The 14,402-nt window shown below is 47.8% G+C and overlaps 2 protein-coding genes across 2 annotated transcripts; one reads left to right on the top strand and one right to left on the bottom strand.

The window, feature by feature from the left end:
• Nucleotides 1–1,238: 1,238 nt before the first annotated feature.
• Nucleotides 1,239–8,736, top strand: fbxo30a (F-box protein 30a). The gene is made up of 3 exons (XM_079752561.1): nt 1,239–1,436; nt 2,330–4,409; nt 5,029–8,736. The coding sequence occupies exons 2-3, from the start codon at nt 2,391–2,393 to the stop codon at nt 5,230–5,232; spliced, it is 2,223 nt and encodes a 740-aa protein (XP_079608687.1). The 5' UTR covers nt 1,239–1,436; nt 2,330–2,390; the 3' UTR covers nt 5,233–8,736.
• Nucleotides 8,737–8,852: 116 nt separating this feature from the next.
• On the bottom strand, nt 8,853–10,642 carry stx11a (syntaxin 11a). Its single transcript, XM_079752562.1, has 2 exons — nt 10,503–10,642; nt 8,853–10,057 (listed from the first exon to the last, which is right to left on the bottom strand). The coding sequence occupies exon 2, from the start codon at nt 10,038–10,040 to the stop codon at nt 9,162–9,164; it is 879 nt and encodes a 292-aa protein (XP_079608688.1). The 5' UTR covers nt 10,041–10,057; nt 10,503–10,642; the 3' UTR covers nt 8,853–9,161.
• Between the last annotated feature and the right edge of the window lie 3,760 nt (nt 10,643–14,402).

Genomic DNA, 14,402 nt, shown 5'->3' with positions numbered 1-14,402 from the left:
TGGAAGATGATCATATTACCGTTATAAAAGGATTTCCATTGTGGTCCTCAACGTTCAATTAAACAGCAGCAATAAAACCATCAGTCACACACTGTAGAGTGATGCACATTACAACTGATGAAACACAGAGGAGATAATAAACATGTGTGAAACATCACAGAGAGGAGGAGTCCGCCACAGACCCTAACCTTGTGCTCATGCCCCACAGACGCTGGAGCCTTGCCCTCTATAGGAACCTTGGTCCTGGGGGGGCTGCTGGTGGCGGTGCTGCTGGTTACCGGGTTGTTGGGCCGGCTGTGGCTCCGGTCCAGACGGTCCTACCCGGCCCGGGAGGCCCAGCTCACACTGTCCAACATCCACCACATCTCAGAGGTGGCCTCCTGAGTGGGGCTATGCATGCTGGGAGGACATGCAATCATGCACGCACGCAAACGTACACACACACACACACACACACACACACATACACACGCACACGCACACGCACACACACACACACACACACACAAACACACACACAAACTGAGACACATGAACATATGTATAATTATACACACATTCACACAAACCATACTCATATAGTACTTATATATACACACACACAGCCACCTATACACATACACAGTTACTCAATACGATTTTGTATGTAAATATTGTGTGGAATGCAAAAAAAAATGTAACAGAAATATGTCTCTCTATGTGGCCAAAGCAAATTTCTCTTGTGAGAGAGACAACAAAATGCTTACGTACCTTATTACTTTGCATTCAAATAAATAATTAAAGCATTGCCAATACGCAATAACTTATTGTTTTTTGTCACAAAACATGGGCTAATAAAGATGTAGTTTCTGACTTTATCAGTGTCATGCGTCGTTATTTCTTGGTGAAACAAGTTAATAATCAAAAATGAAATAGTATTTTTAGCAATAAAGATATAATTGCAATATCATCGTGGGGGTATTTCCATGCCCTGTCTATTTACAGCTCACAGCCTTATCCTATTGGTCCTCCCCGTGGTGACGTTCTACTAGAGCGCCCTGCACTTATAGATCCAAGGTTCTGAACGTACAGTGGGCGGTTACCCTCTCCGGTACCAACCAATCAAGATCAGAGAGACGTACCAACCATTGCATTTTCGGAACATTGATTGGGCGGTTACGGAGAGGGTTCCCGCCCACCGAACGTCCGGACACTGGGTCGCAACCTCTACCGACAATAAACGCCGACTATGTGAACAGCGAGCAGAGGTCTGCTCGGCTCAAGATAAAATCCAGTCTCAGCCTGTTCGAGAGAAGACTTGAATATTTGAACAGAGTCATTGAGCTGTTTTTAGTTCAGTTTAACATGTTTGAGTTTTGAAACATCGCCACATGAGCAGTAGGGACTCCTTCAAAAAGGACAGCCAACCAAACGTCTGGACCGGCAGCTTAACTCGGGTAAGCACTTTTTTAGAGGCTACCGGCTAGGCTAGCCGCTGTGAGTTAGCTGCTATGTGATGCTAACCTGCTGGCCGTGTTGTTGATGTTGTTTAGGCTCCTCATTGGCACCCAAGTTTGGTCATAGGGTAAAGGGCATCAGCAAGTGACATTACCACGTATAACATGAATGAGGACGATGAGCTGCTTAGTGCAGTTCCTGTCCTGTTCCTGTCTTTTCCTTTAATACCTGTGTGGTGAAGAGGACCAGCTGCGCATGTGCCGTGGAGTTACAGGACAATAGAAATGTGGTTTCTCTATTGACAACTTGGGACATGTTGTTTTTTAAATGACTATTTATATCACTGTGCAGCCCATGTAGAACTCCTTCCCCAAATCCCTTAACCCTGATTTCCACACATTGCCAAACCCACTAATTCCTAATGACCCCATTATTTGTGGTGGAGGTGTTGTCAAAGGGCCAAACAGTGGGTTTAAATGGTGGGGATCATGAGGTTTTACGGCTTGAGTTGTCTTTGTCAGCGAGTTTCGTGGCAGCGTCTCATGGCTTTAGGTAAGGGGTCAAGTAGCCCTGAGCAACCGCTGTCACCCAAGACGGGTGTTGTGAAATGTCATTGAACAGCTTGTTGGCTTTGTAAACATACCCACAGACGCTGCATGTTCAGTGAGCGGGTTATTGTATGCTGCGACGTGTGTGTCACATGTGGAGGGAAGGCTGTCGAGTGTCCCTAGGAGTAGCAGTAGGCTGCTATGCCAGACTGCAGCTACATGGCATGGCTGGGTTCTACAACTCACTGCTCGGTTGGCCTACCCACTAAAACTTAGTGTTTGTGCCTCACACCTTTTGTTTGTAGGATTATTGAGGGAAAGAGGTTTTCTTCTTTTGATTCCAGGGTTTTGAGGACTTCACCCATCGCTGCTGCCTTGCTTCAGCGCCCAGCCGACGTGTCGACCATGGAGCTCCAGCACGTGCACTGCCTGAAGTGTGTCAACAGACGGTGCATGACCAGACCGGAGGCGGGCGTCTCGTGCGACCTCATTGGCTGCCCTCTGGTGTGCGGAGCGGTCTTCCACGGATGCAAGCTGGAGGAGCACCGCGTGCTGTGTCCGTACGAGCGGGTCCCGTGCCTCAACACGGGCTTCGGCTGCCCCTTCACCATGGCCCGCTTCAAGATGGCGGAGCACCTGGCCACGTGTCCCGCCAGCGTGGTGTGCTGCACCATGGAGTGGAACCGCTGGCCCGTCAGCTACGCCGACCGCAAGTCGTACGAGAACCTCAGCAGAGACTTTGATGAGGTGGAGCAGCTGGACATGGCCCTGGCCCTGCAGGACCAGAGGATGCTGCTGGAGTCGCTGCGGGTGACCACCACCATCTCCCAGAACGGGGACAAGCCCCCGGACCGTGGGGCCGGTCAGACCGCAGGGGAGGCGGGGGCCGAGGCGGGGCTGGCCAACGGGACGGTGGACATGGAGGACGAGCCGTACAGCGGCCTCTACAAAGCCTCGGTGGAGACCACCAGGACGCTAGCGGCCGCACTGGAGATCCTCACCAGCTCCAAGAGCATGGAGGGGGTCGCGGCCCACCTCCACGGGGAGAACGGGGAGAAGAACGGAGCGGTGTGCCACGGAACCAACGGGGACAGCCACGGCCGGCACGACAACGCTGAGGACTCTGAGAGTGTGGACATGAGGGAGAGCGACTCCGACTCGGAGTGTGAGCTGGGGGCGGTGGGCGGCCTGGACTGCGCCGTCGCGGCAGGCACCAACGGGGACGCACCCCCCTGGGCGGGGCACGGCGGTTCTGTTGAGTTGTTTGTGGAAGAAGAGCAGGACGAGTGTCTGGACGTTGTGTTGGACGAAGCACCCTATGTCAGGCCCACGGCACGCTATCGCCCCGCGCCTGTTGTCCCCGCGGAGCCCGACGGGCCTCTACCGGCGCCGTTCCCCCCGGCCGCGTCCGCGGTCATGCCCTACCTGCTGCCGGATCACCTCCGCAACAACCTGCTGCAGCACCTCCCCGTGGAGCTGGGCTACCGGTGTCTGGAGCGCAAGCTGCAGAACGTGGGCATTAGCCTGTTCCCCTTCAACGGGCATCGCAGCCTGCTATCGGACCCCCACCTGTACCGCGCCAAGAAGGCGGACAAGGCGGTGGACACGTCGGACCTGGAAGTGGCTGACGACCCCATGGGACTCCATGGCATCGACCTGATCACTGCCGCCCTGCTCTTCTGTCTGGGCGACTCCCCCGGAGGCCGGGGCATCTCCGACAGCCGCTTTGTGGACGGATACCACATCGACTTCGGCACGCAGACCTTCTCCTTCCCCTCGGCCATCCTGGCCACCAACACTATGGTGGGGGACATCGGCTCGGCCTCGGCCTGCGACCACGCCAGCCCGCAGCTGTCCAACCCCAGCCCCTTCCACACGCTGCGGCTGGACCTGGTGCTGGAGTGCGTGGCCCGTTACCAGACCAAGCAGCGCTCCATGTTCACCTTCGTATGCGGCCAGCTGTTCCGGCGCAGCGAGTTCTCCTCCCACTTCAAGAACGTCCACGGGGACATCCACGCCGGGCTGAACGGCTGGATGGAGCACCGCTGCCCCCTGGCCTACTACGGCTGCACCTACTCCCAGAGACGCTTCTGCCCCTCGGTGCAGGACTCCCGGGTCATCCACGACCGGCACCTGGGCTCCTTCGGCGTGCAGCTATCGCTGCCCCTGAAGCCGGGGGAGAAGCCCCTCCGGAGTACCTGCAGCTTCGGCGCCCAGTGCGACCACTTCAGCAGCCTCCCCTTCGAGATCCTCCAGCACATCGCCAGCTTCCTGGACGGCTTCAGCCTGTGCCAGCTGTCCCGGGCGTCTGGCGGGATGCGGGAGGTGTGTGCTAGTCTGCTGCAGATGCGAGGCATGGTGGTGATGCTCTGGGGGAAGAAGCAGCGGGCGGATGGCTCTTCTACGTGGCAGATCACCGATAAGGTCAGTTCAGTTCTTGTACTTGGTTGTTTATGTCAAAGGTGCCATAGGTAAGGTTTTAGAGTGTGATATTGTTAAAATGCCACAGCCACTCGGTTGTCAGTGGGTAAGATGCTCTGAGGTTATTTGTTCCGATTTGACTGGGCGCCTGCCTCTCGATGAGGCCCTTTTAAAATTTGAGAGACCGCTCCCAGAAAACTTCGGAATAATCAGGGTATCTCTTCCCTGATTGGTTCAGAGGAATCCAACCTACCTGGTCATCACAGGTTCTTGAACGCAAAACTTCTCAATGGTGGAGAAATGTGGGCAGAGGGAGTGGCAGTTTTATTTGGACTGTTTATTATTTAAATTTTGCTCTCTTCTGTGTTTTGCTCTACAACCCTTGAATCTTACCGACAGCACCTTGTTATGTAGCATAATGACAGGGGCCCTCCAGGCTTAACCCCATTCCTGTCCCCATGCCTTAAGAGCGCTTAAACCCCCAACCCCAATGGCTGCAGTCATCTGGCTCAGCTTAAAGCGCTCGCCTTCCACCTCACATCAGCATCACCAACACACAGCCAACGCACATTGGGCCCCAATGTGCCCTTATCACAGACCTCTCTCTCTCTGTTGCTCTTAGGTGTGGCGCTTCAGCACGGCCTTCGGCACGGTGACAGAGTGGAAGTTTGCCAACATCGCCAGCATGGCGGACCACCTGAAGAAGTGCAAGTTCAACACGGTGACGCGGCGCGAGGACGCCGTCCCCCTGCCCTGCATGTGCTTCACCCGGGAGCTGACCAAGGAGGGCCGCTGTCTGCGCTCCGTCCTCAAGCCCGTGGCCTGAGCACCACCACTACCTGATCTGCTTGGGTCTGCTCACCCAGAGCCCAGCGAAGTGGTCCACACCACAAAAAAATTATTACTTTTTTATCTGCAGTTTTTACAAATCGCACAAACAAAGGCATGTTCTTTTCCAGTCTACACAACATAGAAGGCTGGTTAATAAAACAGAAACATGCATTCATGTCTTGGTTTGTGCGTGGAAACCAAACTAATGTTATTGAGTTATAGTGTTCACTAAGCCAGCGTGTGTTTTTTAAACCACATAACAGGGAACGGACAACCACCCAAATGCCAGCCTTGTTTCTTCCACCTTGATAGATCCGCAGCACTACAGAAGCTATCAATGCGTTAATAATCAAGGTTGGATTATTGAGGTTTTATTTTTCTACGAAGGAGCCAGTATTGGGCAGTTGAGCAGAGAGCCTTGACTTCTGCAACACTTGATTTTCTATCCAAAGCTTGAGGCGTGTCTTCTCCCTGCTAGGTTTTATAACTTGCTACCAGTGAAACGGTTTGTTAAGCACCTTTCTCACGGTTTTGCATTTGGTTCTGAAGCTCGTTTTATGAGGTTTAACGACGCCGCAGTCCAAACATCAGGCATGTGATATGCATGATGTCCGGACAAAGGCTTCAACACAAGTGCATTCATTAGCGTTACTGTAAGCCAGCCATCCTCTACCTACAAAGGATAACCCAAGTACCCCTTCATCATGGAGATCAATCCACAAACTAAAAACAATGCGTGTCAACACACTACTGTTTCTGTTACAAAGATAAGGTAATCTGCTACACCATCGCTCTGGTCTCCTGGCACGATGAACGTGGTCGACAACCAACCGATAGCGATAATCAAGGGAGACCAGCGAGGGCTCATCTCTCCGCTTTCAGTCGTGACGGTGTTGTGGATGGATCTCTTGTCTACACCTCAAATTCATGTGTGGGGGCGACGCCATGGCAACAGTGAGTGGTGTGGTTCCGAGACGCGCCTCTTAGTCAGCGGAGCCGCCCCGCGCATGCTGACGTCACGTGTATTGTAAAGACCTGCCGGCCAGGTCGAAGAGCTGAACCTAAACGGGCACACCGACCTTTTGGCGATAAACCCCTCTGCTAGGTTGTATTTTGGGTTTGTGTTGGTTTTTGTTTTCAGGTGTCTCTGCCGCTATGGCATCCCGAGTTTGTTGTTGTCCTCGTGTCTCAGGGTCGTATCATGAAACTACAATAACTGCTGGTCATTGTTGTGGTGTATTGTAGCTTGATCGAAGAAATCACTGAAAACCAGCTACTTGACTTTTGTTTGATGTAGGATGGGCTGATTGTACCGTTCAGTATTAGAGCAGAAGTGAGCGTTGCAGTGAGTGTACCGCAGTGCTATGCTGCTTATTTTCCATGTCTTTTACTAATGCAAGTCATACACCGAATAGTTTTTTATTTATGATTTGTGAGGGGAAGTTCTCTATTGAAGGGCGAGTTAGGCCGCCAGCTGAAGTCTAACATGAATGTAATGTACGAACATGAAGTAAAAAGAGGGGCTCTGTTTGAAAACAGACAGTAAATGGTCAAGTGTAAGTGCAGACGTTTTTTCTTCTTCAAGGTGGTACTTTATATAAACGTATGGGTTGTATTTATGAAGGGTATGCAGCAGAAGACATTTGGCCTTAGTGTTTGAAAGGACAGATTGTCCGAAGAAGTCCATGGTGGATGATGCTAGACTGGGAAATATTGTTCTGAAAAAGTGCTGGAAGTTCGTTAAGAAGGCCTGGCGAAATGGTTCAAGACGTATTATTTTGAAAACAAATCTTTTGTAATAATTCACTTATTTTTGTTATTTTTATATTGGTACGAGAATGAAAATCCCCTCAATATTATAGCTGTTTTATGTATGAATTTAGCCCTATGAAGCTGTGACCACGGTTACAATATCCACGGGGAGATATCACGGTTTCACTCTCACGTGTGTGAGACGTTTTTCTGAAAAAACCTGTCTGACAAATGGCGTTCACTTTTATATGGTTTTGTTTTGCAACCTTAATCGTGTTTTTGTGTAATAACTGTCCCCAGGCCTCTTAGGGATGTTTTTGTTCTCAATACAAACCCCAGTTTACTCAAGTATTGGCATAATATGCTAACACTAGACATATAGATATATCTTATCTATATATAATAACTGTTAAGCACAGAAGCACACACATTTTAAGCCAACAAGCCTGTTGACTTTTTGGTTATTCAAATAAGACATGGCACGATTTTATTTATACAATTATTTTTGATTAAGTGGCAACTGTCTTGATGCTGCATTGTTTTCACCATTAAAACCTTTTTGTTTTTACTTCAGCCTGGTGTTTTATTGTATTGTATCCCATCCAATGAAATAAAATTGTCCTAACCATTGTGTTTATTGTGTTAAAGTATGATAGCATAAATTCTACCTATACAATTAACTACACATGTGTACATATTCTACAAACCTCTATGCGAGAGTCTAGGGGACACAAAATGAAAATAATGAAAAGCCTATAAATATCCAATATTGCAGTGTGCATAACATTGACGCTCACTTCCCTAGGGGGGCACCAGAGACTAATATCTCCGGAGCATACATAGCTGTCTAATTGTACAGCTAATTAAGTCCCTTGGGAGTCGAATATATTTGTTTTAAAAAGTTGCCTACAACATTAATTATCTCGGATTACAATGTTGTCTGTGTTGCACGGCCCAAGGAGCTCTCATTTCAATATCCGTGATGCCTACTGCCTAGGTTCTATAAACAAGAGAAATGGGGATTGAGATAAATATTTCTTTCATTGCCATTATACATTTTCCAAAGTACGTCTGCCAGAAAATAACATGTGGGAGGTGACGCTTCACTGCGTTTATAATTAGTGAGAGTTCGGTTTCTTTGCTCTACTCTACATGTTTAGGGTGATAAGCAATGCGCGATCCTGTTAACCCGAAAGCCGACATCCAGAGTTTCACAATTAAAAATGACGCATGTATACCAGGAGTGGGGTTCGAACCCACGAGGACATATGTCCATTGGATCTTAAGTCCAACGCCTTAACCACTCGGCCATCCTGGTCTGCATTTATCCTCAAATTCTAAAAGAATCGAAAACAGCAATTAATAAAGGTAAATGTGCATCAATGCGTATTAAGTAAAACCTTGGCATTTTCATAAAAACTTGAAACTAAACTTCTCAGCTCAAAGAATATGTTGTCCTTATGAACACAATGTCAATATCTTTTATCTTTTCATAGTCAATTCTTCCATTGCCTTTCGGCCTAAGGTTCATTCTGGGAGCGACCAAACAGTTTCCAAACAAGTCTATGCTGAAAGCAGACCTTGTGAAATAGAACAAGTCAACTCTGGCGTAACAGCCCTAATACTAAGGCTTCTGTAATATTTCATTTTCACAATGCACCAAGCCTGTGTTTTATAAAGTGTGTATGTATGTATGTATGTATGTATGTATGTATGTATGTATGTATGTATGTATGTATGTATGTATGTATGTATGTATGTGTGTGTGAAACAAACAACACTATTAAGCTACCAGCTGGGCATGCAATTATGGCATGCTGAAATGGTAGAGTGAAGCATAATACTTAAATAAACAAACAAGCCCATGAAAAAAAGTATATATTTCATGAATGCATAATCATCACTGCAAGGAGACTTCAACTGTGTGTTAAGCCCATTAAGGTTATTCACTTGAGGTCTAGCCTGGACATTCCCATGATGCCTCCTTTCATATCAGACCTTGCCCTTAAATCGTGTCTCCAATGTAAACCTCACACCAGCCATTGCCTTTACAAGGCCTCATCATCATCATCCCAGTGTCACCACATTGGGATGATGATGATGAAGGCTTGAAACCCATTGAGGTCTTTTGTGAGGTGTAGCCGTGACGACGCTTGAAACCCATCTCCGACCTCAAGAACAGGGACAGCAGCAGCAGCAAAGCTTCCTGCACGGGTTGTCCTTCTTGTACTTGACTGCCAGCCGGATCTGGTCGTTGGCCTTGGTGACGTAGTCCTGCGTGGCGGACACGTTGGCCTGGATGTTGTCCAGCATGAAGCCCTGCTCCTCCACCAGCAGGGCCATCTGGAAGAACAGCTCTCTCACCTCGCCGATGCGGCCCTCCAGCTCCACCAGCTCCCTGTGCCGCTGCTCGATCTCCGTCAGCGCCAGGCGGGCGCCCGTCCGGCCGTCGGTGAGCAGGTTCTCGGTGAAGGCGCCCCACTCGCCCGTCTGGATCATGTCTTCTATCTGCTCCCAGCTCAGCTCCTGGCCCATGATCTCGGCCTGCCGCTGGATGCGGGCCTTGCAGTTCTCCCTCTGGAGGACCTCGGCGTCGTTGTACTCGGATAGCGCTTGGTGGAAGGCGCCGGACAGCGAGACGTACTGGGAGCGCACCATGCGCACCAGGGCCGAGGCGGGGCCGTGCTCCTCCTCCAGCGCCTTGCTGCGCGCCTCCAGCTTTTCCAGGCGGGCATACGTCAGCTCCGCCCTCTTCTTGATGTCCCGCCCCAGGGCGTTGGAGTCCCTCTTGATGCTGCTGAGGCGCCTCACCGAGGTGAGGAACCGGATGTTCTGCTTGCCCAGGTTCTTCACGTTCATCCGCAGCTGGCCCACCTCCACCCGGAGGGCCAGCACCTCCTTGAAGAAGCTTTCCATGGCGTCCTCTCCATCGAACAGCACCACAGTCTGCTGCTGGTTCTCGTCGACTGTGGAGCTGAAGCTCTGCTCCTCAGGCCAGGGGTCATGAGGTTTTTGGCGGACAACTTGCAGCTCGCTCAGTCGGTCCCTCATCTCAGCCGCAGAGTGCTCTGGAACACATCATCATACAATATCTCTGGCCCTGAACAATAATCAGCATTTATCAGGTAAAAACATAATCGTTTCTTAACAGCAATGGGAAGACACTACAACCAAACCATCTCATGTAACAATCTTAGGTTTAGTTAATTGAATGTTAATTGAATTTAACATTTTTAAACACGATGACATTTTTGTAAATGAAAACAAAACGTTCTTCTCAGAGTTGCAACGATCTCTCGACTCACACACACAGTAGGTCTATATTACAGGGAACCTATCATTTATCCTGACCACTATTCTATTCATTGACACAAAGACAGGGCGTTATGTTTAATATGGGCCCATATTAAAGAACCTAACATGGGAATGTTTTACCCGAATACTTGAGATGATTAAGCACCCGTGACTAGGCCAAATAAAGTGTTTTTAAACAATAAAAAATGTCACACATACCTTATCAAGGAGTTCAAACAAAACCCAAGCGGCCAAAACCCGAGAAGCCAAAGTACCACTGACGAGAAGGTTTGTGGCGTTCCTCTTTCTCCCCGTTCATTTCAACGTGTAGACATTAACAGTGACCAGCCCAAACGTTATGGGAGTTCCGCTCAGTCAAAAAGAGGTTTAATGCGGAAGCCAACATCACACTCTTCTCTCACCTTTTTTTATAGCCTAAAAGGAAACGCGAGTCGCAGCAACACATTCACAGTAGAGGAACATCATCCTGTCCTACGGTAGGCCTGTTGTTTTGATTATGCGTTTTTTTGGAGTTTGGTTTAGGTCTATCGTCAATTAAATGGAATTAAGCGCTAAAAATAAACATGACATTGTTGTCCACCGCACTTTATTGCACATTGCTGTTTGCTTTATTATTTAATTGCACAATGTAAATAGTCAGTACCAGCGGCCAATACACGTGGAGGCTATCTAATGTCATCAGATTAAATCGTAATGCATTTACATATCAACAAAGTAATATAACAACAAGCTCATAAATAATTGTAAGTGTGAGAATAGCGTGTTAGATAAGTACACCCCCGCCCCCATTTTACCATAATTTGTTTAACAGTCAGTCTTCTTGTTTTTGTTTCATTTTGTAAACATTGTGCTCCATATTCCTTTACGCCCATATAATGTAATGCATGTAGTACCTAATTTCCGCCACAGAGTGGCGTTGGTCTATTGGTGCACTCTGTCCGGTGAAAGCTACACATTCTGTAGAGCAGTGTTGAGACATGGCGGACAGAGCGTGTCGTAACCAGATGTGTACCTTGCCTGTGTATGTTTACAGGTAAGCAGACAGTGTAAGAGTCAGGAATGTACATGGGATGAGCTGGGCAGGGGTTGGGGATGTGGGGAAGAGTTGGCAAGTTGACTCAGCCGTGGATGTTGTATTGAAAGGTTGTAATGCCGTCATAAGCAACTTCTACTAGCAGCTAAGCTAATCTTCTTGCGTCGCCATTAGGGTCCGGTCGCGGTACATTTATGTAGATGGTGTTTGTTTACTTTGTATGCCAAGGTTAAGAACTGGGAATAATATCAGGAGCCAAAATGTGCTTTTATTTTGTGTATTTCCATTGCCGATTACTAAGTCTATTAATATGTATTTTTGCGAATGGTGTAATACTTAGATTAGGATGTAAACAGACCGAAAGCTACACATTCTGTAGAGCAGTGTTGAGACATGGCGGACAGAGCGTGTCGTAACCAGATGTGTACCTTGCCTGTGTATGTTTACAGAACTCATTAAAGAAACTACTCTTCAAGTCACGCTTGAGTTTATTTTCAAGTGTGCAACATAAGCTCAGTTAAAAATGAAAAGCAGGTTAATAATACCAGTCCCAATGTATTCGAATAAAACGGTAACTGTTTTATGTCATCAGTTAATTAAATAAGTACATGTATGAAGAATATATGAAGTAGAACAAACAAACCAAGAACTGACTTGATAGGAAAGTGTTAGTGTGGACTCTAACTCGATTCTACCCAATAAAGGATCAGATTATCATGAGGTGTACTGCAAAGTAAAGTAAAATGATTGAGGCGCTTTGATGTCCAATGTGTATATAGTTTAAATATTCGGGGAGTTGCATTTTATAGGTTTTCCTTAAATCATAGATGTGCCCTCAAGTGTAAAGAAAGCTCCAAAAGACTTTTTACCGGATGGGACCCCAACATTTGGGCATTCACTGTCGATAACTCGAAACCTGTAGGAGGTGATATGTGCCAAATGTCAGGTGGAATAAAAATACAGAAAAATATCACAGAAGAACAATAGTGTTTCTGCAACCACACAAATAAAAGGCTTCAGATAAGTGTATTTAACAGTGCCTTCAAAAGGCCTACAGCCCTAGTAAAGTCCTCCACCCTCCAGCGCCGGCCCCCGCTCCTCTGCAAGAACTGCCACTTCCAGAAACACCGACAGAACGTCTCTGTGCCCCAGGTCCCGGAGCTCCCTGTGGCACCTCTGGATCTCGAGCGAGTGCACCATCATCCCCTTAAGCCCCACACCAAACACCTTAACACTGCCTTCCCCGGCCACCAGAATCTCCTCCAGCAGAGCCCCATCGTCGGAGGGCCCCATCTCCAGCTGCCTTTGGGTCCGTGGCCGGCAGCTCTTCCTGGGGCTCCCCTCTGCAGCATCGCCGCAGCGGAGCCTCGCCGGGCCTCAGGTCGGTCAGCAAGGCCCTCCTCCCGTGAAGACGCTGGCGAACGGCTTCTCCTCTCCTCTGGCGTCGGCCCTGGCGGTGGCAGCGGAGCTAAGGATCTCCGCACTGTCTGGGTCCTGCTGGATCTGCTGGATGTGGATCTGCTGGGCCTCCTGGAGAACGGCGTCCAGATCCTGGTCTCTGACGTCCGGAGGTCGGGGCACTCTGCTTCTTGATTGGGTCTCTGGGTCTGCTGGACTAGGATGGTCATGGTGCAAGGGTCCGGTGACTTTGGGCTCATTGAGCAGCGCCTGTAGATGACCCAGTCTGTCTCTAGTCGTCTGGGTCCTGGAGATGAGGGATTAGAAAGAGAGAGAGGGAGACTCAGATCTTCTCCCAGCGTGGGAATAAAAGTGAATTAAACTTTGAATCGGGTGTGGGTTGACCACAGGATCAGAATGTGTTCTGAACTTTGTAAACTCTGTATCTGTGAAAGACTTGTCAAAGGCTTGTTAGGATCAGTCGTTGGCTCTTAGTCATGCCACACTTCCTCTGTCTTTCCAATCTCTCTCCCCCCTGTCTAAGTTTAAAGCATTCACTGGTAACCTTCTGTTAGAAATGAAATTGATGCACTCTAAAGGGCACTTTAAATAAATCAATTTATTTAACTGATCGAAGGAGAATAAAACAGATGTTAAGATCAAAGCTGTCCGATAACCTTTCGCGTTATCAATTTTTTTAGCTATTTTTATACTACTCCTTTTCTTAATCAATTTTCCGGTGGATTCATATCTTCAAACATACAATGTCCTGTGTGTTCTAAAATCAGAAAAGACGTGAGAACATCTCCATTCAACCTTTTCCAGTATCTTGTATCCACAGCTCAGGTCAAAGCACCGGATTCTTTAGTCTTGGAAACCATTATCTCAGGATTCACCTAACTGTTTTCAAGTTTCCCTGTAATTTCTCCTTTTTTAAATCAGTATGATTTTTTTACTATAAATGTGTGGCTCTACATGTTTAAATGTGTCCTTATACTCCTTATCAACATCTCACTCAACAACTAAAGGATGAGGCATGAATGACATCTTTAGTGCAACAATTAATCCAATTCAATCTAATGTACATGTTAATCTGCCTATCCTCCAATCTTGTATCACTGAAAAAGATGTCAGTAGGCAAAATAAAGTGTTGCCTGCAATCAATTTTTATTCTATTATTTATTCGAATCAATGAAGATTGAAAATGCAAGAGCACGAATCAGGGATGAAAAATTAAAATCACAATCAAACAGACTTTTCAGTTGAAGATTCAGTTGTCCTAAGTAGTACTATGTGCAGAGGAACAATGCAGGCAGCTCTCGTGGAAACAGTATTCAATCCCCCTCAGTCATGAGGGGGAATGCCTTCACGAACTCTCAAAAACATGAGCGAATAAAAAGATGCAAATATTGGGGCTAATCTCAGTGAAAATGTAAGCCATTGAAACTGTAACATTAATTCATTCGTAGACTTCTTTCTTAGGACTAAGGTTTGGCATAGGTGCTCTGCGACCCCACTTGAGATGCCCTCGTGACCCACTTATGGGTCTTGACCCACCGGTTGACACTTCTATCCAAAGCCACTTACTGTGTGCAATCAGATAGAGGTCATTGAGAAGCAGGCAGGGTTTCTTGCTCAAGGAATCCCTACACGAAGGCTGAGGAGTG

The sequence above is a fragment of the Pollachius pollachius genome (assembly GCF_949987615.1).
Source record: "Pollachius pollachius genome assembly, chromosome: 15".
Lineage (NCBI taxonomy): Eukaryota > Metazoa > Chordata > Actinopteri > Gadiformes > Gadidae > Pollachius > Pollachius pollachius.
Note: the sequence above shows the minus strand (reverse complement) of the source record. Positions and strands in the feature narration are given on the sequence as shown.

Bases quoted from the DNA above. Each gene is read 5' to 3' on its own strand.
- fbxo30a (XM_079752561.1), top strand. From the start codon at position 2,391: ATGGAGCTCCAGCACGTGCACTGCCTGAAGTGTGTCAACAGACGGTGC. The intron at 4,410-5,028 runs GTCAGTTCAGTT...TGTTGCTCTTAG, and splicing joins CGTGGCAGATCACCGATAAG to GTGTGGCGCTTCAGCACGGC.
- stx11a (XM_079752562.1), bottom strand. From the start codon at position 10,040: ATGAGGGACCGACTGAGCGAGCTGCAAGTTGTCCGCCAAAAACCTCAT.